The following is a 25,319-nucleotide window of genomic DNA, read 5'->3' as shown; positions in this document are numbered from 1 at the left end:
TGTAAATATTAATGTGTAATTCTATGTGTGTGTCTATGTACTGTGTGGCTGTGTGGTCATCAGCCTGTGTAGGCGTTGTGTCAGCTGTGACTTTGAGTTTGTGTGTATGTGTACGGGTAATTCTGTGTGTGTCTATGTACTTTGTGAGTGTGCATGTATCCACATGCGTTATTGTTCATCATATTTACAGGCAACAGTGTGTGTTCACAAAGCTATAGCCTCCTAGTGTGACCATAGAGATTAGATCAGGGGGAGTTCCCCACCAGCCAGTCGGTCAGCCAACCAACCAGTCATCCAGTCCGACAGACAAACTGCCAAGTCACACAGTCAGTCATTCAGCCAGCCAGTCAGTCAGCTTACCAGTCAGTAAGTCAGTCATTCAGCTAACCAGCCAGTCAGTCAGTCATTCAGCTAACCAGCCAGTCAGTCATTCCGCTAACCAGCCAGTCAGTCATTCAGCTAGTCAGCCAGCCAGCCAGTCGATCAGTCAGTCAGCCAACCAACCAGTCAGCCAACCAGTTATTCAACTAGCCAGTCAGCCAGCCAATCAGTCATTAAGCCAACCAGTCAGCTAAACAGCCAGTCAGGCAGTCACTCAGTCAATCAGCCAACCAACCAGCCAGCCAGCCCCTCCTTTCCTATGCTCCATAGAATAGATACAGTGGTGTTGGCTGGACCAATCAGCTGCTTAAACAGCAGGGGTTGATGCTGGGAGAGAGAGAGAGGCACAGAGAGGGAGGCTGCACACACATCTCTCACACACACACACACGGTCGTTCCTTCAGAGACCAAACACACACACACACTCAGCGTTTTATTATACCCTTCTGATTTGGATTTTGCATGTACATTGGGTTTATTTTTTGCATGTGTTCATACATTAGTACAATACACACATTTGCCAATATGTGCCTTGTTCCAGTTGTCGTGCTGTTGGCTTTTCTGGGTAAGTACGTCAAATGGTTTTTGAAATACTTTTGCAATACTTAAGCCTGGTTAGTTTGCAGTTCTTTTGTATACAAAGTGCTGTTTACTTGGTTACTGTAGAGGTTATGGTAAAAGGTCACATAACATTTGCACCTTGAAATCCACTTGCTTAGTTAATAATTGATTGTTAACTATTCCTATTAACTGTCCCTAAAAAGAGATTATGACCAATACAGTTTCTTTCTGAATACTTTGTTTTATTCAATCAATCAAACTAATCCATCAAACTAATCTATCAAGTATCAAACAAATCTTTCAAGTATCAAACTAATCTATCAAGTATCAAACTAATCTATCAAGTATCAAACTAATCTATCAAGTGTCAAACTAATCTATCAAGTATCAAACGAATCTATCAAGTGTCAAACTAATCTTTCAAGTATCAAACTAATCTATCAAGTATCAAACTAATCTATCAAGTATCAAACTAACCTATCAAACTTGATGTTAAAAATCACAGTGATGTCCCAATGGAGTTGTCTTCTGCATGGTCACAGGTTCAGAACACACCTGTGGTGTATATTTACATCTTACTCTGTTATTACCTTTTCACCCTTAGATACATACACTCCACCCGTAGCAGCTATGAATGTCATTTGATACTGTAGCATTTCTCAGGGCTACCCAGGCTAATTGGTAGAATTACATGCGCTGAGAGACAATGTCTGCTTCCCAAATAGCACCCTATTCCCTACATAGTGCACTAATTTTGACTAAAGCCCTATAGTTTCAGACAATGTTATCGGCCCATTGGGTAGCAAGGGTGATAGCCATTTCATTCATCCTTAATACATGGCTTGGCTCACGCAGCAGTCTTTGGCGCCAGTAGCCTATTCTCTATGGCTGAGTTGAGCTCTTGTACGAAATCCATTAATGTGTTACATGAGACCAGTGTAATTTCAGCTTAGATCAGGTGAGCAGTGTACTCCTGGTAAGGGGGCATATCGGTTAAGTGAGAGGTCCAATAGCCCACATTCATAGGTGCTTTGTTTACTTCCACCAGATATCCTAATATTGATGTTTACTGCATACCTTACATTCATAACAGTCCTGAGACATAGGCTATCATTCGGCTAGAATATGAAGGTATAATAACTGGTATGCGTATCTGTTTTATAGGCTACTACATGCATGTTGATTACTTAATATTACTAATTCGCTGCAGCTATCTGTCATCGTCTCACGTTAAATATACTAGCTTTTGAAATTACAGTGATGATGAAATGTACTAATTATTGACATTCAGTGGTGTAAAGTACTGAAGTAAAACTACTTTAAAGTACTACTTAAGTAGTTGTTTTGGGTATCTGTACTTTACAATTTATATTTTTGACAACCTTTATTTTTGCTTCACTACATTCTTAAAGACTATTACATTTGAATGCTTAGCAGGACAGAAAAATGGTCTAATTCACACAATCATCCCTACTGCTTCTGATCTGGTGGACTCACTAAACACACATGCTGTAATGTTCTGTGTGTAGCTGGTGCATAGGAGTCAGGCGCAGGACAGCAGAGATGAGTAACACTCGTAACTTTACTCAAAATATCAAATAACAAGTCGTACATACCAAGCCCACAAAACAACGGACCGAACATACAATAAAACAGTCACGCACAAAAACCATGGGGAAAACAGAGGGTTAAATAATGAACATGTCATTTGGGAATTGGAACCAGGTGTGTAAAACAAAGACAAAACAAATGGAAAATGAAAAGTGGATCGGCAATGGCTAGAAAGCCGGCGACGTCGACCGCCGAACGCCGCCCGAACAAGGAGAGGGACCGACTTTGGCGGAAGTCGTGACACATGCTTTGTTTGTAAATTATTTCTGAGCGTTGAATTGTGCCCCTATCCGTAAATAAAAAAACAAGAAAATGGTGCCGTCTGGTTTGGATAATATAAGGAATTGGAAATTATTTATACTTTTGATACCTAAGTATATTTTAGCAATTACACTTACTTTTGATACTTAAGTATATTTAAAAATAAATACCTTTAGACGTTTACTCAAGTAGGATTTTACTGGGTGACTTTTATTTGAGTCATTTTCTATTAGGGTATCTTTACTTTTACTCAAGTATGACAATTGGGTACTTGTTCCACCACTATTGACATTACAGTAATGATGAAAATATACTAGCTATAGACATTACAGTAATGATGAAAATATACTAGCTATTGACATTACAGTAATGATGAAAATATACTAGCTATAGACATTACAGTAATGATGAAAATATACTAGCTATTGACATTACAGTAATGATGAAAATATACTAGCTATTGACATTACAGTGATGATGAAAATATACTAGCTATTGACATTACAGTAATGATGAAAATATACTAGCTATTGACATTACAGTAATGATGAAAATATACTAGCTATTGACATTACAGTAATGATGAAAATATACTAGCTATTGACATTACAGTAATGATGAAAATATACTAGCTATTGACATTACAGTAATGATGAAAATATACTAGCTATTGACATTACAGTAATGATGAAAATATACTAGCTATTGACATTACAGTAATGATGAAAATATACTAGCTATAGACATTACAGTAATGATGAAAATATACTAGCTATTGACATTACAGTAATGATGAAAATATACTAGCTATTGACATTACAGTAATGATGAAAATATACTAGCTATAGACATTACAGTAATGATGAAAATATACTAGCTATTGACATTACAGTAATGATGAAAATATACTAACTATTGACATTACAGTAATGATGAAAATATACTAGCTATTGACATTACAGTAATGATGAAAATATACTAGCTATTGACATTACAGTAATGATGAAAATATACTAGCTATTGACATTACAGTAATGATGAAAATATACTAGCTATTGACATTACAGTAATGATGAAAATATACTAGCTATTGACATTACAGTGATGAGGAAGTAACTGTAATAGTGGGGGGAAACCCTTTCTACATGCCTTGGACAATACGTCAGTTTAACCACTGCTACTGTATAGTCGTCAATACTTAAGCTTGAAGAAATATCATAAACCACTAAGATTATCCTAAAAGGCCTAGTGCAGTCAAAAACATGACTTCCTGTGTTTTATATATATTTCCACACTATGGCCCCCATAGTGGTTGAAATAATACTGTGAAATTGTGAAGATTATAATAATGACCTTTTAGTGTAAGAGCTGTTTGAAAAGACCGTCAGAAATGTCAGCCTGTTTTGGTGGGATGGAGCTTTGGCCTGCCTGGTAATTAGTTAATAGACCAATAAAAAAGAGAGTTCCAAACGTCTCTGCCAATAACAGCTAGTTTTCAGTTTCCCCCTCCCAACTCAGACCACTCCAAGACAGTCCTAGCGAAATTCTGCCTTGAGAAATGGCCCTTTACCAAGAAGATATTTTGGTTTCTTTTCGGCCGTTTTAATTGAGAACGATCACAGTAAGGTACTTATTTGTGACCCAGAAATTATATTTAGATAAAAACGGCTGCATTGGACCTTTAAGAACTTCCTTGAGAAATGAGAAAGATCAATATCAATTCCTAAACCTGTCAGTTATTACGTCCATAATGTCAAAGCATGTGAACACTCCAAAACAATTCATATGTAACACAATAGGGACGTACCTCCTTGTGCACTTATTTACTTCCATGTTTGTCTGTCTGTATGTCTCTCTGTCTGTTTGGCTGGGTTTTTCAGGTTTCAGTTCCTGCATCCAGTTTCAGGCCAACCTAAACATGGGGGGAGTCACGGGATGGGTGCGGTTTGATTCCACTAATCAGACGGCGACCGTAAACGTCACCGGTACCGGAACTTGTGATTCGACGCTCAACTTTTCCCTGAGTGTGTTCCCTGTGATGTTCGGCCATTTTGCTCAGCCTTGCCTTGAAGCCAACGTAGGAGCGAGCATCTTCACGTTCACCATTGATCCATTCTCATCCAACACCACTGTTAATATGTCCAGTCTATTTAAGCAGAGGTCAAATCTGGAAGACCTTTCGTTGACCTTGGAGACGTGCAACGGCACCAAAGCTTGTACAGTCATAAGCGGTCAAACCACAGTTCAGACGTGGCAGGCCAGGTTCTTCAGCTCGGTCGCCGGCGACATTTACATCAGGCAGAACGTCGGACAGACCCACGCCAGGGTCCTCGCAAACTTGGCAACGATTGGTCAGGTCGGTGCTACGGCAACCAACATCACCATCTTGACGTCGCAGAGTTCTGCTAGAGACTGTAAGGCTCTTCTGGATAGTCTGGAACCTTCATCTCTCACCCAGCTTGGGGAACTAAAAGTAGGCAGCCCTCTTACACCCGTCAAGTCTCGTTTGGACCTTGCTAGCTTCAGCTCCAAAACCCGCTTCGCTCTCCTCAAACTGGGGTCTTTGAGTTATATGTGCGCTGAGATCAGACAAATGGATAGGAAGGAGGTGAGCGCCCTGGTGAACATGAGAGGGGTCAAGGGTTACTTCCTCTTTAGGCAGGACTCGCCGTTCGAAGTCACAAAACTGAGAGTGAATCTGACCAATCTGGGGAGCCGGGTCGGACCCTATCACATCCACCACTTCCCCACACCTCCTATGAGGTCACCGCCACAGACGACCTGCTCCAACGACAACGTTGGAGGCCATTGGAACCCGTTTGGGATGGACACTAAAGATCCCACCTACCCCTCTGGACCTGGGTCGACCCATGACCGGTATGAAGTAGGGGACCTCAGCGCCAGGCATGGGTCACTAGAGGGTAAAGCTGTGATGGAAGCAGTTTTCACAGACTTCAACCTCCCTCTGTTCGGACAGAACAGCATAGTGGGTCGATCTGTGGTAATCCACCGTCCGGATGGAACTAGGTTCCTGTGCGCCCACATAAGCTACCCAGGAGAGGTGCATGTAGCCAGGGCTACATTCCGTCACCCTGTGGTGGGTATGGTCCAGTTCGTCCAACTTAAGAGCAACCCGTTGTCTGATGTCACAGTCTTCATGGATCTGTCCTATGGGAGACCCTCCGAGACAGCTACACGTAACCACCACTGGCACATCCACATGTATCCTATCAGCTCGGAGACAGACGCGGACAAGGGGAGGTGTGGGACCACGGGGGACCACTGGAACCCCTTCAACGTGGACACAAAGGATTTGAGCTACGCCCTCCACTGTGGCCCCTCCAGACCCTTTTCCTGTGAGGTGGGGGACCTCTCCAAAAAGCACAGCACCCTCGACCTGGGGACCCGAGTGGGTGGGGCGTCGGCCAAACACTTCTTCACGGATACCACTTCCTGGTTGTCACTTCCCGCCAGGTCGGGCTCCATGATTGGTCGATCGGTGGTGATCCACAGTGCGGAGGGCGCCGCCCCCAGGATAGCCTGTGCTAACCTCACAGAGGTCCAGATGCCCGCGGCAGTCTTGGGCCCCTGGCATGGACCAGGGGTCTCTAGGGGCCAAATCCGGTTCTCCCAGGCTTTCCCTCAGGGCCCAACTATGATGGACGTCTCCCTGGCTGGACTCAGCTCCAGGGCTGGGGGCTACCACGTCCACATGCTGCCTATCAGTACCACAGGTACTATTTCATGTACTTTATAATGGGAGCCAGATGTCCTTGAGTGTTGTGAAAGTCCTCTAGTGTTCTGACTGTTTGTTCAGCCTTGGTGTGTATATCTGTTAATTCATTTCAAAGTTGTAACTCTTTTGTAATATGAACGGATGACTTGATAAAATCTTAATTTTTTTAAACGCAAAGTATCAATCCTTTCCCCTCATTTTGTGAAAGGCTTTTATCAAACAAAGCATATTATTATTAATATTACAGGAGAGCCCTGCTCGGACAACAACGTCATGGACCACTTCAACCCCTTCTCCTGGAATGTGTCTGCTTCTCCTGCTCCGGGGTCAGGGACTGTGGATGAGTATGAGGCCGGGGACATCAGTGGGAAGTTCGGGATGCTGACGGATCAGAACCAGACACAGACTCAGTATTTGGACGGGAATATGCCGATGACAGGGCCGAACAGTATAGTGGGGAGGTCATTGGTGGTTCACTACACTAACGGATCCAGGTGAGTGTGGGGATTTTGTGTGTGTGTGTGTGTGTGTGTGTGTGTGTGTGTGTGTGTGTGTGTGTGTGTGTGTGTGTGTGAGAGAGAGAGAGAGATTGAGGGAGAGAGAGAGAGAGACAGAGACAGAGACAGAGAGAATGTGTCCTTTGTCATGGGTCTGTATAGCCACAGTTCCATCCAGGAGTACTATAAACAGCCGAACCAAAAATACACAAGGGGAAAGATTGTAACAGGTGGTGTGTGATTCATTTAAGACGGCTGTAGACTTGGTTCCTCTTTGGGTCACATTTGTGATACCTTGACATTCATGAACGGAACTTCTGACAAAATTAGAATGTTTTACATTATCGTACCATTCCTCTTTAGCTCAGTCAGTTCACGCAGAATCATTTCTGACTCAAATCAAACACTGGACTCATGTAAAAGGGAGATCGCTATATTCACTTTTATTTTTTTAAATGTAACCTTTATTTCGCTAGGCAAGTCAGTTAAGAAGAAATTCTTACTTACAATGACAGCCTACCGGGGAACAGTGGGTTAACAGCCTTGTTCAGGGGCAGAACAACAGATTTGTACCTTGTCAGCTCAGGGATTCGAAAACCTTTTGGTTACTGGCCCAACACTCTAGGACACACAGACATTTGAGTCATTTAGCAGATGCTCTTATTCAGAGCAACTTACTGTATTTGCGTGTGCATAAATTTTCATACAGTTCACCCACGGGAATTGAACCCACAACCCTGGCGTTGTAAGCACCATGCTCTACCAAATGAGCTACACTTGGCTATACAGGACACGGGACAGCTCACATTATTACCTTGAACGAAGCTTCTTTGGCACAACAAAAAGCCAAACAGGTAAAGGCCTTTATAGGGTAGGATGTCTGGAATGCTGCATCCTCATCTCTTGTTGTGGTGTTGACTTGTAACGGGGGTATGTGGTCAGTCTTCTGAATCGGCATAACAGTTTATAACACATCTGAATCAGGTTTGCGTCCATTAAATGTTTCATTTTTGAGTCGTTCACAACAATTGCTTTCTTTAAGGAGTTCATAGTTGGTCTGTTTGTGTTTGTGAACTCCAGAATGCGGTGTGCTGACGTCTTAGCTGAGAATGCAACAGATGGACACTGGGTGTTTGCCAAGGCTGTCTTCAAAAGCACGGTGACGGGGACAGTCACACTGGTAAGACCTGGACCTCACCTTTGCTCTCTACAATATTCAGATGGCACAAAAGTACTTCATTGGTTTGAATCCGGTCTAATGCTATTTCAGAAGAAAAATCCAATAAAGCAATAATTGCTAAATATATACAACAACAAAAAAGACGTCATTATTGCCTGCAGGGGAAACCGATTTAGACTAATTCAGACCATGAGGAATAGAAGAACACACATCTGCAGGGTGGATGTTATCCCGGTTATGATACGTCCCAGGAGAGTGAGCTGGCCAATCATTACAAAGCTGCCACAAAAACATGACACTGTATTTTCTGCTGCGCCAGACAGTGAATTCATTAGGGCTGTGGCAGAGTCCTGTGTGTGACGGTAGGGCGTGTGTCTGGATCTGTGTGTGTATATCTGTGAGTGTTTGTGTTTGTCTATGTGTGTCTATGGCTGTGTTTACACAGGCAGCCCATTTCTGATGTTTTTTTTCTCATTAATTGGTCTTTTGAACAATCAAATTGGTAAAAAGACCAATTTGTAGATAAATATCAGAATTGGGCTCCCTGTGTAAACACAGCCATGTAGTATTGGCCTGTAGAGTCAGCCCCCAGCCTCCCGGCAGCCCCCGGCAACCCCAGGCAGTCCCCAGTCTAAAGCACTCAGGAGAACAGCTGTATTTGTCAGGCTCCTATACAGACCCGTGTCCTCCACAGTGTATCTCTATCACTGTTTAGGATGCTTCGAGAACCCATCAAATATCCTTTCAAATATTATGGTCTATCAGATGCAGGATTTGCGTGCTCTTTACAGACAGTTCAGAACACCTGGTATGAGCGTCTCATAAAACAAGTGCTAATATAGCTTTGCTGACAGGACAGCAGGTATTCATGTTCCCAGTGACGTAAGATTGCATAACCTTAAAACACCTGGTTAAATGACATTGACTCAGTAGCTAGTCTAACAGTGTCCTCTACTGTCTTCAGTCCCATTGACTCAGTAGCTAGTCTAACAGTGTCCTCTACTGTCTTCAGTCCCATTGACTCAGTAGCTAGTCTAACAGTATCTTCTACTGTCTTCAGTCCCATTGACTCAGTAGCTAGTCTAACAGTATCCTCTACTGTCTTCTGTCCCATTGACTCAGTAGCTAGTCTAACAGTATCCTCTACTGTCTTCTGTCCCATTGACTCAGTAGCTAGTCTAACAGTATCCTCTACTGTCTTCAGTCCCATTGACTCAGTAGCTAGTCTAACAGTATCCTCTACTGTCTTCAGTCCCATTGACTCAGTAGCTAGTCTAACAGTATCCTCTACTGTCTTCTGTCCCATTGACTCAGTAGCTAGTCTAACAGTATCCTCTACTGTCTTCAGTCCCATTGACTCAGTAGCTAGTCTAACAGTGTCCTCTACTGTCTTCAGTCCCATTGACTCAGTAGCAAGTCTAACAGTATCCTCTACTGTCTTCAGTCCCATTGACTCAGTAGCTAGTCTAACTGTATCCTCTACTGTCTTCAGTCCCATTGACTCAGTAGCTAGTCTAACAGTATCCTCTACTGTCTTCAGTCCCAGCAGACTTTTCTGGATGGCAGCTACAGTGACATCACTCTGGAGGTGGACGTGCGGGCGTCACAGGTGCTAGATGTAAGCATGCATGGACCTCTTGCATCTGTTCAATCTCTTTTAATAGATACAACAAAAAACGGTCACATTGTCATTGTTATCTAATTCCTAACCTTATCACAGGTAGGTTCAATTAAAAACAGAAGCCTGGAAAAATATCCTCTTTTTGTGGCAACAAATAACTTATGTCACATAGTGGCTGTTATCTAGCCTACTGTGCAATCTCGGCATCGAGAAATCAAAGTCAATTAATCAAATGTATTTATAAAGCCGGTTTTACATCAGCAGTTGACACAAAGTGCTTTTACAGAAACCCAGCCTAAAACCCCAAAGAGCAAGCAATGCAGACGTAGAACCACAATGCAGACGTAGAACCACAATGCAGATGTAGAAACACAATACAGATGTAGAACCACAATACAGATGTAGAAACACAATACAGACGTAGAAACACAATACAGATGTAGAAACACAATACAGATGTAGAAATACAATACAGACGTAGAAACACAATACAGACGTAGAAACACAATACAGATGTAGAAACACAATACAGATGTAGAAACACAATACAGATGTAGAAACACAATACAGATGTAGAAACACAATACAGATGTAGAAACACAATACAGATGTAGAAACACAATACAGATGTAGAAACACAATACAGATGTAGTTACACAATACAGATGTAGAAACACAATACAGACGTAGAAACACAATACAGATGTAGAAACACAATACAGATGTAGAAACACAATACAGATGTAGAAACACAATACAGATGTAGAAACACAATACAGATGTAGAACCACAATACAGACGTAGAACCACAATACAGATGTAGAAACACAATACAGATGTAGAACCACAATACAGATGTAGAAACACAATACAGATGTAGAAACACAATACAGACGTAGAACCACAATACAGATGTAGAAACACAATACAGACGTAGAAACACAATACAGATGTAGAAACACAATACAGATGTAGAAACACAATACAGATGTAGAAACACAATACAGATGTAGAAACACAATACAGATGTAGAAACACAATACAGATGTAGAAACACAATACAGACGTAGAACCACAATACAGATGTAGAAACACAATACAGATGTAGAAACACAATACAGATGTAGAAACACAATACAGATGTAGAACCACAATACAGACGTAGAACCACAATACAGACGTAGAACCACAATACAGACGTAGAAATACAATACAGATGTAGAAACACAATACAGATGTAGAACCACAATACAGATGTAGAACCACAATACAGATGTAGAAACACAATACAGATGTAGAAACACAATACAGACGTAGAAACACAATACAGATGTAGAAACACAATACAGATGTAGAACCACAATACAGATGTAGAAACACAATACAGATGTAGAACCACAATACAGATGTAGAAACACAATACAGATGTAGAACCACAATACAGATGTAGAAACACAATACAGATGTAGAAACACAATACAGATGTAGAAACACAATACAGATGTAGAAACACAATACAGACGTAGAACCACAATACAGACGTAGAACCACAATACAGACGTAGAACCACAATACAGACGTAGAAATACAATACAGATGTAGAAACACAATACAGATGTAGAACCACAATACAGATGTAGAACCACAATACAGATGTAGAAACACAATACAGATGTAGAAACACAATACAGATGTAGAACCACAATACAGATGTAGAAACACAATACAGATGTAGAAACACAATACAGATGTAGAACCACAATACAGATGTAGAAACACAATACAGATGTAGAACCACAATACAGATGTAGAAACACAATACAGATGTAGAACCACAATACAGATGTAGAAACACAATACAGACGTAGAAATACAATACAGACGTAGAACCACAATACAGATGTAGAAACACAATACAGATGTAGAAACACAATACAGATGTAGAAACACAATACAGACGTAGAAACACAATACAGATGTAGAACCACAATACAGACGTAGAAACACAATACAGATGTAGAAACACAATGCAGATGTAGAAACACAATACAGATGTAGAAACACAATACAGACGTAGAAACACAATACAGACGTAGAAACACAATACAGATGTAGAAACACAATACAGATGTAGAAACACAATACAGATGTAGAAACACAATACAGATGTAGAACCACAATACAGATGTAGAACCACAATACAGATGTAGAACCACAATACAGATGTAGAAACACAATACAGATGTAGAAACACAATACAGACGTAGAACCACAATACAGATGTAGAAACACAATACAGATGTAGAAACACAATACAGATGTAGAAACACAATACAGATGTAGAAACACAATACAGATGTAGAAACACAATACAGACGTAGAACCACAATGCAGACGTAGAAACAAATCAGCTGCCCTGTAACATTTTAATGTCTGTCACTAGAGTCTATCTACCGTAGAATCCTATCACAGGTTCTATTAGAAAAGGGAAGCTGTATAAGAAGAATGATAAAACATCAGAGAAATGCTGTTTTCCCCACTGTAACCAGGTAACAGAGGTTTCCTGGACCATCACTGGTAAAGGCTCTGAGGTGAACGACAACCAGTGTCCCGGTGTTGGGGACACGTTTAACCCCTTCAACATGGAAGCTGGGGTGAGTTTATTCTCTCATGTTCACTCACAATACATCATGGCCCTTCTTCATGAAGTGTCTAGGATAGATCAGCATTCCTACTCTGAGACACTTTATGAATTAGGGCCCAGCACATCGCCATCATAGGAGAATGTCCCCCACCATGGAGCGCTGATCTCTGCTTTATTCCAACTTTAAAGTTCCACTTGATCAGCAAGTCTTATGGAATCCAACGGAACTGTGTTTGATATTCCATCGAATCTTTGTCTTTGACAATGTCACAGTTGTTGGGTTTTGAGTTTGCAAGACAGGAATTTCACTGTACTTATGAGTGTGACATTAAAACGTGAAACTACACCACAACCACAACCATATACTTCATATTGTTCTCATAACCAGAAGTGGAAGTGTTTGTTGGAATTGGTTTCAATAACATTAGAATGAGTAGAACAGTCATGGAACCTCTGACCCAGCCCTATTGACATGGGGACTTCCCTTCTAGTAATTATATTTCTATAATTACTATAATTACTCTGCTCTGTTCTGTTCTCTCTCAGAACTCCAGTTGTTCCCGTGACAACGCTCTGAGTTGTGAGGTGGGAGACCTGACGACCAGACAGGGGACAGTCAGCCTGACACACAGACAGCTTTACACCGACACCAGCATACAACTGGCTGGGGACTACACAGGTAACACACAAGCATGTACACACACACACACACACACACACACACACACACACACACACACACAGCACTGTAAGCTGGACCAGACAGAATACAGATAGCTGTACTCAGACACCAGCATACACATGTCAGGGGAGTACACAGGTAACAGACACACATTGTTTGTTCAGAAATCTAGACTCCTTTAGGGTGCACATGAAACATAATATTGATTTGTTGTCATTGCACGCTCACCGAACTGCAATCCAAAATTGTTGCATCACATTGTTTCCCAAGAGAATCAAGTTTCGTGAGAAAAATGTCAACCACCTTCACTATTAGGGGATATGTCATGTGTGAAACAACAAAGTCATTTAGGTGATAATATAAAAAGTATATTTCTGACTTTGGTGCTGTTGTTGATGTTGTTGTTGTAGTGGTCCACAGGTCCCTGGTCCTGAGGAGAGGCAGCGATGTCTTGGCGTGTGCCGTCATTCTTCCAGAATCCCCCTGGGCAGAGCAGACCTTCCCCAACGTCATGTCTTTCAGCAGGTGGGTGTGATTGGATATTAAACCGCCTGTGAACTCTAGACTGTGTTAGCCCATCAAGCTAAGACCTACAGGGGTTCGTGTTGGGAGCCAACATGTGAGACTGAGCGGGTATTAAACCGTGGAACTGGAGAGGGAATGAGGAAGTGAATGTTACATGTAATTAGACTACTTGTTTTTAATACTTGAGTACCTGGCACTTACATTTATGGGGAATATTTCAACCATCAAGGAAACACCAGTATTATCTTGCTCTGTGGAAAGGGTTCTACATAGAACCCAAAAGGGTTCTACAAAGGGTTCTCCTATGGGGACAGCCGAAGAACCCTTTTTTTCAAAGAGTGTATTCTCACCACCTCCTCAGCCAGCCACCACATGTGCCACACCTGAATAATCACTAATCCTGAATTATGGGATGACAGTACATCATCATGAATATATATGTATGCTGAGTGTACAAAACATTAGGACCCCCTTCTCTTTCCATGACAAACTGACCAGGTGAATTCAGGTGAAAGCTGCAGCTGAATCCCTTATTGATGTCACTTGTTAAATCCACTTCAATCAGTGTAGATGAAGGGGAAGATACAGGTTAAAGAAGGATTTTTATGCCTTGAGACATTTGACACATGGATCGTGTGTTTCATTCAGAGGATGGATGGGCAAGACAACATATTTAGGTGCCTTTGAACAGGGTATGATTGTAGGTGCCAGGCATATTGGTTTGAGTCAAGAACTGCAACGCTGCTGGATTTTTCACGCTCAACAGTTTCTCGTGTGTATCAAGAATGGCCCACCACCCAAAGGACATCCAGCCAACTTGACACAGCTGTGGAAAACAATGGAATCAACATTGGCCAGCATACTGTTCTTAATGTTTTGTATACTCAATATCACACAGATGGGTTGTCATGTGCCTTTTACTGAGAAGTGGCTTCCGTCTGGCAACTCTACAGTAAAGGCCTGATTGGTAGAGTGCTGCAGAGATGGTTGTCCTTCTGGAAGGTTCTCCCATCTCCATCCACAGAGGAACTCTGGAGCTCTGTCAGAGTGACCATCGGATTCTTGGTTACCTCCCTGACCAAGGCCCTTCTCCCCCGATTGCTCAGTTTGGTCAGGCGGCCAGCTGTAGGAAGAGTCTTGGTGGTTCCAAACTTCTTCCATTTAAGAATGATGTAGGCGACTGTGTTCTTGGGGACCTTCAATGCTACAGAACATTTTTTGGTACCCTTCCCCAGATTTGTGCCTCAACACAATCCTGTCTCAGAGCTCTGTGGACAATTCCTTCGACCTCATGGCTTGGTTTTTGCTCTGACATGCACTGTCAACCGTGGTACCTTATATAGACAGGTGTGTGCCTTTCCAAATCATGTCCATTGAATTTACCACAGGTGGACTCCAATCAAGTTGTAGAAACATCTCAAAGATGATCAATGGAAACAGGATGCACATGAGCTCAATTTCGAGTCTCATAGCAAATGGTCTGAATGCTTATGTAAATAAGGTATTTCAGTTTTACATTTTTAATAAATTAGCAAATATTTCTAAAAACATGTTTTCTCGCTTTGTCATTATGGGGTATTGTGTGTAGATTGATGAGGAAATTTTTTTTTTAAATAAATTTTAGAGTGAGACTAACGTAACAAAATGTGAAAAAGTACAAGGTCTGAATACTTTCTGAATGCTCTGTATATATGACAGGATGTTGGTTGCACCTTAATTGGGGAGAACGGGATCGTGATAATGACTGGAGCGGAATCAGTGGAATGGTACCATATACATAAAACACATGGCTTACAGACTTACAGAAAACGTTTGACCTCTGTAATTGCCAACAAAGGGTATATAACAAAGTATTGAGATAAACTTTTGTCATTGACCAAATACTTATTTTCCACCATAATTTGCAAATAAATGAATTAAAAATCCTACAATGTGATTTTCTGGATTTTTTTTCTAATTTTGTCTTGTCATAGTTGAAGTGTACCTATGATGAAAATTACAGGCCTCTTTCATCTTTTTAAGTGGGAGAACTTGCACAATTGGTGGCTGACTAAATACTTTTTCCCCCACTGTATGTACAGTGCCTTGCGAAAGTATTCGGCCCCCTTGAACTTTGTGGTGCATTTATACGGAGACTTGATTACACACAGGTGGATTGTATTTATCATCATTAGTCATTTAGGTCAACATTGGATCATTCAGAGATCCTCACTGAACTTCTGGAGAGAGTTTGCTGCACTGAAAGTAAAGGGGCTGAATAATTTTGCACGCCCAATTTTTCAGTTTTTGATTTGTTAAAAAAGTTTGAAATATCCAATAAATGTCGTTCCACTTCATGATTGTGTCCCACTTGTTGATTCTTCACAAAAAAATACAGTTTTATATCTTTATGTTTGAAGCCTGAAATGTGGCAAAAGGTCGCAAAGTTCAAGGGGGCCGAATACTTTCGCAAGGCACTGTATGTATGTATGTATGTATGCTGTCAAATTGTCTATCTTCCCAACAAATTTTAAAAACAATAAAATAAATGGTCTATTGTTCATTTTTCTCTCCAGATATGACTTCCGCAATAGGGTGGCAGAGGTCCTAGAGGTGAACATGTCCAGGGTCACCATCCTTCCAGGGTCTCCTCTGGCCACAGTGGACGGACCGTGCCAGAAAGTCAGCTTCCTTGTCTCAGGTACAGCCAGTAATAGAGTGCTGTATGTGAATGGGTACAGCACAGTGATTCACAATATTCTCTGATCAAAGAAGAAAAAATAAGAAACTTATTATGTCTCGGAATTACGGAGGCAGTGGCACTTAAGACGCATTTAAAACATTACATTTGTAATTCTTGTCTGTGCCCATGCAATTATCAGCTTCCTTATCTCTGGTACAGCTGATGATATACAGAAGTATATTGTTTGTCTATGGTTCAGCGCAATGATGCCCAATATTCCTTTATCAAAATCTGACTGAAAGCGTGTTCTCTTTGAATTTCTATATTGTTCAAAAGTTACATTCTTTCCAAATAAGACACAGACAAATGTTCCAGCACAAACACTGATAATTATGTGATAATTATTAATTAATTAAGTCAAATCATTACAGAATGAATTATTGTCTGTGCCCATGATAATATACCAAGTCCCCTCTCCTGACCCTAAAACTGAACAGGGAGTGGTGTCATGTAAGGTGTAAATAGGAAGTGGGTGGGTTGTGCTGATGAATCAGATCAGCCTATAACATCTGACAGTGCATGTGGGGGAATTGTTTTAACAATGACAATAAAGTGTAAAGTCCCAGTGCAGTCGAAAAGTGATATTCCTGTGTTTTACAATATACATTTCTCCTCACCATGAGGTTAAAATATAATTATGATAATGCTCTTTTAATGTAAAAGCTGTTTGAAAAGACAGCCTGAAATCCTTGCCTGTTTTAGAGGGATGACGCTTTAGCCTGCCTGGTGATATCACCAGGTGGTATATTAGTTAATAGACCAATAAGAAAGAGAGTTCCAAATCTTTCTGCCAATAACAGCTAATTTTCAGTTTTCAGCTCCCCACTCAGACCACTCCCAGACAGTCCTAGCAAAATTATAGCTTGAGAAATTGCTCTTTGCTATTTTTGACCATTTTAAATCACAGCAATGTACTTAATTGTTACCCAGAAATGATTTGATATTGAGATAAAACGTCTGCATTGGAGCTTTAAGCACTTGTGAGGGAGATCCCCTATAGCTTATAGTCTAAGAGCCTACAGCGTCTTCAGAAAAACAATAAAGTATCTTCCTCAGTGAGTCATTGAAAGTAGTGAGAAGCTAGTCACCCATATTCAGAAGTGGTTTCAGGACAGGTTCACTGCAGAGGTGTTGAAGCGATGACAGCAATTCCAGTAAGAATGACAGCTACTGCACATTGTTGTCCCTCATTTTAAGGTATACGTCAGTTCAAGTCAAATACTAACAGTGACAATACAGCGTAGGTCTATCACCAGTCTAACGTTATATTGGAAAGGTCAAATCACATCAATTGTTATTGGTCACATACAGATGTTAGCAGATGTTATTGCGAGTGTAGCGAAATGCTTGTGCTTCTAGTTCCGACAGTGCGGCAATATCTAACAAGTAATCTTAACATTCCACATCAACTACCTAATACACACAAATATAAGTAAAGGAATGGAATAGAATATGTACATATAAATATATGGATGAGTGATGACCAAGCGGCATAGGCAAGATGCAATTGATGGTATAAAATACAGTATATACATATGAGATGAGTAATGCAAGAATATATGTAAACATTATTAAAGTGGCATTATTAAAGTGACTAGTGATCCATTTATTAAAGTGGCAAATGATTTAAAGTCTGTATGTAGTTAGCAGCCTTTCTGAGGTTAGTGATGGCTGTTTAGATAGAAGCTATTTTTCAGTCTCTCGGTCCCAACTTTGATGCACCTGTACTGACCTCGCCTTCTGGATGGTAGCAGGGTGAACGGGCAGTGGCTCGGGTGGTTGTTGTCCTTGATGATCTTTTTGGCCTTCCTGTTACATAGGGTGCTGTAGGTGTCCTGGAGGGCATGTAGTTTTCCCCTGGTGATGCGTTGTGCAAACCGCACCACCCTCTTGAGAGCCCTGCGGTGGTTGTGGGCGGAGCAGTTGCCGTACCAGGCAGTGATACAGCCAGACAGGATGCTCTCAATTGTGCATCTGTAAAAATTTGTGAGGGTTTTTGGTGACAAGCCACATTTCTTCAGCCTCCTGAAGTCCAAGATCATCTCCTTTGTTTTGTTGACGTTGGGTGAGAGGTTGTTTTCCTGACACCACACTCCGAGTGCCGGCACCTCCTCCCTATAGGATGTCTCGTCATTGTTGGTAATCAAGCCTACTACTGTTGTGCCGTCTGCAAACTTGATGATTGAGTTGGAGGCATGTATGGCCACACAGTCATGGGTGAACAGGGAGTACAGGAGGGGGCTGAGCACGGACCCTTGTGGGGCCCCAATGTTGAGGATCAGCGAAGTGGAGATGTTGTTTTCTGCCTTCACCACCTGGGAGCGGCCCGTCAGGAAGTCCAGGACCCAATTGCACAGAGTGGGGTTGAGACCCAGGGTTAATGATGAGCTTGGAGGGTACTATGATGTTGAATGCTGAGCTGTAGTCAATGAACAGCATTCTTACATAGGTATTCCTCTTGTCCAGATGGGATAGGGCAGTGTGCAGTGTGATGGCGATTGCATCGTCTGTGGACCTATTGAGGCCATACACAAATTGAAGTGGGTCTAGGGTGACAGGTAAGGTGGAGGTGATATGATCCTTGACTAGTCTCTCAAAGCACTTCATGATGACAGAAGTGAGTACTACGGGGTGATAGTCATTTAGTTCAGTTACCTTTGCCTTCTTGGGTACAAGTATAATGGTGGCCCTCTTTAAGCATGTGGAGACAGCATACTGGGATAGGGAGAGATTGAATATGTCCGTAAACACATCAGCCAGCTGGTCTGCGCATGCTCTGAGGACGCTGCTAGGGATGCCGTCTGGGCCAGCAGCCTTGCGAGGGTTAACACAGCCCACAGTCCTTGGTAGCGTGCCGTGTCTGTGGCACTGTATTATCCTCAAAGCGGGCAAAGAAGGTGTTTAGGTGTGTGTGTGTGTGTGTGTGTGTGTGTGTGTGTGTGGGTGTGGGTGTGTGTGTATTTACATATTTGGAAATCTATGTTGGAATCTAGTTTCTTGGAGGCCATGACACACTACATTAGTCAAAAGCATTCACCTGGAATGTAAACCCATTGTCTACATCCGAAACGTTATAATTATGTTGTCTGAGTAATTGAACATCACACCACTTATATAGTTGTCTTTGTCATTAAAGTGTCACAACTGACAGTCAGGTAGAGAGGGAATGGAGGTGCTGAAACACGAGCTGTGGGTGTTGGTGAGTGGAGGAATGCCTTTTTGAAGAATGAGGAGGTAGGCTGTAGATGTCGACCATTATGATTTTTCAACGCAGATACCGACTATTGGAGGACCAAAAAAAGCCGATACCGATTAATCGGACGATTCTTTAAATGTATTTGTAATAATGACAATTACAACAATACTGAATGAACACTTATTTTAACTTAATATAATACATCAATAAAATGTATTTAGCCTCAAATAAATAATGAAACATGTTCAATTTGGTTTAAATAATGCAAAAACACAAGAAAGTAAAAGTGCAATATGTGCCATGAAAAAAGCTAACATTTAAGTTCATTGCTCAGAACATGAGAACATATGAAAGCTGGTGGTTCCTTTTAACGTGAGTCTTCAATATTCCCAGGTAAGAAGTTTTAGGTTGTAGTTATTATAGGAATTATAGGACAAGTTCTCTCTATACCATTTGTATTTCATATACCTTTGACTATTGGTTGTTCTTATAGGCACTTTAGTGTTGTCAATGTAACAGTATAGCTTCCGTCCCTCTCCTCGCTCCTCCCTGGGCTCGAACCAGCAACACAACAACAACAGCCACCCTCAACTGCTCCAGGTCTCAGAGCGAGTGACGTTTGAAACGCTATTAGCACGCACCCCGCTAACTAGCTAGCCATTTCATATCGGTTACACCAGCCTAATCTCGGGTGTTGATAGGCTTGAAGTCATAAACAGCGCAATGCTTGACGCACAACGAAGAGCTGCTGGCAAAACGCACGAAAGTGCTGTTTGAATGAATGCTTACGAGCCTGCTGCTGCCTACCACCGCTCAGTCAGACTGCTCTATCAAATCATAGACTTAGTTATAACATAATAACACACAGAAATACGAGCCTTAGGTCATTAATATGGTCGAATCCGGAAACTATCATCTCGAAAACAAGACTTATTTCAGTGAAATACGGAACCGTTCCGTATTTTATCTAAGGGGTGGCATCCATTAGTCTAAATATTCCTGTTACATTGCAAAACTTTCAATGTTATGTCATAATTACGTAAAATTCTGGCAAATTAGGCGGCCCAAACTGTTGCATATACACTGACTCTGCGTGCAATGAACGCAAGAGAAGTGACACAATTTCACCTGGTTAATATTGCCTGCTAACCTGGATTTATTTTAGCTAAATATGCAGGTTTAAAAATATATACTTCTGTGTATTGATTTTAAGAAAGGCATTGATGTTCATGGTTAGGTACACATTGGAGCAACGATACACACTGCATCGATTATATGCAACACAGGACACGCTAGATAAACTAGTAATATCATCAACCATGTGAAGTTAACTAGTGATTATGATTGTTTGATTGTTTTTTATAAGAGAAGTTTAATGCTAGCTAGCAACTTACCTTGGCTTACTGCATTCACGTAACAGGCAGGCTCCTCGTGGAGTGCAATGAGAGGCAGGTGGCTAGAGCGTTGGTGTCACGTCCTGACCTTAGTTCCTTTTTTATGTTTCTATTTTGGTTTGGTCAGGGCGTAGGTTTGGGTGGGCATTCTATGTTTTGTATTTCTGGGTTTGGCCTGGTATGGTTCCCAGTCAGAGGCAGCTGTCTATCGTTGTCTCTGATTGAGAACCATACTTAGGTAGCCTGTTCCCACCTGTGTTTGTTGGTAGTTGTTTTCTGTCTCTGTGTCTGCACCAGACAGAACTCTTTCGTGTTGGTCTATTTTTGTTATTTTGTCTTAGAGTTAAAATAAATATTAACATGGACACGTGCCACGCTGTATTTTGGTCCGATCTTGACTACTCTTCCTCAGACGAATAGGAGAATCGTTACAGTTGGACTAGTTAACTGTAAGGTTGCAAGATTGAATTCCCTGAAGGTGAAAATCTGTCGTTCTGCCCCTGAACGAGGCAGTTAACCCACCGTTCCTAGGCCGTCATTGAAAATAAGAATGTGTTCTTAACTGACTTGCCTAGTTAAATAAAGATTAAATCAAATTAAATAAATAAAAATAAAAATTGGCCAAATCGGTGTCCAAAAATACAGATTTCCGATTGTTATGAAAACTTGAAATCGGCCCTAATTAATCGGCCATTCCGATTAATCGGTCGACCTCTAGTAGGCTGCTCACAGATGGTTTGAAGGACACAGATTAAGCCTAGTATAATGGAGAAAAACAACTCCTCCTTATGCTACGGAGCAATTACCAGGGTTTTTGTGTGTCGTTTTCAACGAACTGTCAAATCGTGGGAGTCTGTGTAGATGCTATGCTAGGTGTTGATTCTTCCCCCCATTAAGCTTTGTTGTTTTCTCAGCCCTTGTGTCACACTCTGAGAGCTACTCAGATATAGTTGCGTTCAAAAAGCACCCTATTCCCTACATAGTGCACTACTTTTAACAGAACCCTAATGTCCCTGATCAAAAGTAGTGCACTAAGTAGCTAGCTGCTCAGGCCTCTGTGTCTGACCAGACAATGAATAATTCTGCCCATTCAAAAGCCTTACAAAACCTAGAAAAACTGCTGGGTAACCTGATGCAGGAGTTAAGTGTCTGGCTATTCTCTATAGTGTACTACTTTTGACCAAAGTCCTATGCACCCTGGTCAAAAGTAGTGCACCAAGTAGGGAATAGGGTGCCCTTTGGGATGCAGCCTGTGTCCCCCTCCAAGTTGTCTGTCCCAGTAGGACAGAGGAGAGCAGTGTATGGAGAAGTGGTACCACAGTATAGCACAGACAGGATGGCCTTTATGACATCAGAAGAACACAGTGGAACGTTCTCAGTCTAGGACTGCCCGATGAAGACATACAGAGTTGTGAATGATAACTATCTTAGTGAAAAAAACATAGTTTTACCTTGATCTGGGTACTCAGACTAGGCTGTAGATGTATTTATTGAGTCATACTGAGACAATAAATTACAGAAAATACACACATGAAAATATAAATACAAAATGCAAGCATAAAGAAGCACGGTCATAAAAAACAAAGACATTCATCAGTAATGAGGTCCTCAATCATCTTTCTGAATGGAACTTGAGGCACCAGAACATCACATTCATCAGTAATGAGGTCCTCAATCATCTTTCTGAATGGACCTAGAGGCACCAGAACATCACATTCATCAGTAATAAGGTCCTCAATCATCTTTCTGAATGGACCTAGAGGCACCAGAACATCACATTCATCAGTAATAAGGTCCTCAATCAGCTTTCTGAATGGACCTAGAGGCACCAGAACATCACATTCATCAGTAATACGGTCCTCAATCATCTTTCTGAATGGACCTAGAGGCACCAGAACATCACATTCATCAGTAATAAGGTCCTCAATCAGCTTTCTGAATGGACCTAGAGGCACCAGAACATCACATTCATCAGTAATAAGGTCCTCAATCATCTTTCTGAATGGACCTAGAGGCACCAGAACATCACATTCATCAGTAATAAGGTCCTCAATCATCTTTCTGAATGGACCTATAGGCACCAGAACATCACATTCATCAGTAATAAGGTCCTCAATCATCTTTCTGAATGGACCTAGAGGCACCAGAACATCACATTCATCAGTAATAAGGTCCTCAATCATCTTTCTGAATGGACCTAGAGGCACCAGAACATCACATTCATCAGTAATAAGGTCCTCAATCATCTTTCTGAATGGACCTAGAGGCACCAGAACATCACATTCATCAGTAATAAGGTCCTCAATCATCTTTCTGAATGGAACTTGAGGCACCAGAACATCACATTCATCAGTAATAAGGTCCTCAATCATCTTTCTGAATGGACCTAGAGGCACCAGAACATCACATTCATCAGTAATAAGGTCCTCAATCATCTTTCTGAATGGACCTAGAGGCACCAGAACATCACATTCATCAGTAATAAGGTCCTCAATCATCTTTCTGAATGGACCTAGAGGCACCAGAACATCACATTCATCAGTAATAAGGTCCTCAATCAGCTTTCTGAATGGACCTAGAGGCACCAGAACATCACATTCATCAGTAATAAGGTCCTCAATCATCTTTCTGAATGGACCTAGAGGCACCAGAACATCACATTCATCAGTAATAAGGTCCTCAATCATCTTTCTGAATGGACCTAGAGGCACCAGAACATCACATTCATCAGTAATAAGGTCCTCAATCATCTTTCTGAATGGACCTAGAGGCACCAGAACATCACATTCATCAGTAATACGGTCCTCAATCATCTTTCTGAATGGACCTAGAGGCACCAGAACATCACATTCATCAGTAATAAGGTCCTCAATCATCTTTCTGAATGGACCTAGAGGCACCAAAACATCACATTCATCAGTAATAAGGTCCTCAATCAGCTTTCTGAATGGACCTAGAGGCACCAGAACATCACATTCATCAGTAATAAGGTCCTCAATCATCTTTCTGAATGGACCTAGAGGCACCAGAACATCACATTCATCAGTAATACGGTCCTCAATCATCTTTCTGAATGGACCTATAGGCACCAGAACATCACATTCATCAGTAATAAGGTCCTCAATCATCTTTCTGAATGGACCTAGAGGCACCAGAACATCACATTCATCAGTAATAAGGTCCTCAATCAGCTTTCTGAATGGACCTAGAGGCACCAGAACATCACATTCATCAGTAATAAGGTCCTCAATCATCTTTCTGAATGGACCTAGAGGCACCAGAACATCACATTCATCAGTAATACGGTCCTCAATCATCTTTCTGAATGGACCTATAGGCACCAGAACATCACATTCATCAGTAATAAGGTCCTCAATCATCTTTCTGAATGGACCTAGAGGCACCAGAACATCACATTCATCAGTAATAAGGTCCTCAATCATCTTTCTGAATGGACCTAGAGGCACCAGAACATCACATTCATCAGTAATAAGGTCCTCAATCATCTTTCTGAATGGACCTAGAGGCACCAGAACATCACATTCATCAGTAATAAGGTCCTCAATCATCTTTCTGAATGGACCTAGAGGCACCAGAACATCACATTCATCAGTAATAAGGTCCTCAATCATCTTTCTGAATGGACCTAGAGGCACCAGAACATCACATTCATCAGTAATAAGGTCCTCAATCATCTTTCTGAATGGACCTAGAGGCACCAGAACTTCACATTTAACATTTTGAAGATTGTTCCACAAATAATGTGCAAGAAAACTAAAGCTGATTTACCTAACTCTGAGAGACCACAGGAATTTACAGAGTTAGTCATCCCTGAGCCCCGGTGTGGTAGCTAGTATGAAAGTTTAGTAATGATGTTAGGAACAGTGGAACTTTTTGTAAAAGGGCTTCATAAATGAAAACATAGCAATGTATCAACCTACGTGACATCAAAGAGGGCCAACCAACTTTCTGGTAGAGAATGCATGATATACCATCCAAGCTTTCACAGACTCCAAAACAATCTTTACACAATATTCTTAGTTTAGGGAAGCCTGATGAAGAGAATTACAGGGCAGAATAAAGTGGCAATAACATTGTAATAATACTGTGGTAACTCACAATGCTACATACTACTGTGACTTTTAATAACCAATAACCCTGTTGACTTCCAGGGGAGGTGAGTACGGACAAGATGAACTCTATCAAAGACAGTGAGAAGATGGGCATCTTCAAGCAGACAGAAGGTTGCTCAAGTAAGTACACCACTGACTCACACACCCACCCACCCACACACACCCACCCACACAC

At 41.4% G+C, this 25,319-nt stretch overlaps 1 protein-coding gene across 2 annotated transcripts in view; it reads left to right on the top strand.

Annotated features, from left to right (window-relative positions):
• The first annotated feature begins 649 nt into the window (after positions 1-649).
• The window catches only part of LOC139424435 (Copper-only SOD repeat protein), a 26,598-nt gene continuing 1,928 nt past the window's right edge, over positions 650-25,319 (top strand). For both annotated transcript variants that reach the window (XR_011635939.1, XM_071176230.1), the window contains exons 1-10: positions 650-946; positions 4,695-6,548; positions 6,798-7,044; positions 8,128-8,227; positions 9,768-9,845; positions 12,398-12,502; positions 13,039-13,171; positions 13,585-13,699; positions 16,255-16,379; positions 25,184-25,264. Coding sequence is in view for 1 of the 2 variants with exons in the window: in XM_071176230.1 (XP_071032331.1) it covers positions 844-946; positions 4,695-6,548; positions 6,798-7,044; positions 8,128-8,227; positions 9,768-9,845; positions 12,398-12,502; positions 13,039-13,171; positions 13,585-13,699; positions 16,255-16,379; positions 25,184-25,264 (2,941 nt within the window). In the remaining variant the exon portion in view is untranslated. The remainder of the gene's footprint in view (positions 947-4,694; positions 6,549-6,797; positions 7,045-8,127; positions 8,228-9,767; positions 9,846-12,397; positions 12,503-13,038; positions 13,172-13,584; positions 13,700-16,254; positions 16,380-25,183; positions 25,265-25,319) is intronic.

This window comes from Oncorhynchus clarkii, chromosome 13 (assembly GCF_045791955.1).
Source record: "Oncorhynchus clarkii lewisi isolate Uvic-CL-2024 chromosome 13, UVic_Ocla_1.0, whole genome shotgun sequence".
NCBI classification, from domain to species: domain Eukaryota; kingdom Metazoa; phylum Chordata; class Actinopteri; order Salmoniformes; family Salmonidae; genus Oncorhynchus; species Oncorhynchus clarkii.
The sequence above is the reverse complement of the archived record's forward strand: the minus strand, read 5'-3'. Positions and strand labels throughout refer to the sequence as shown.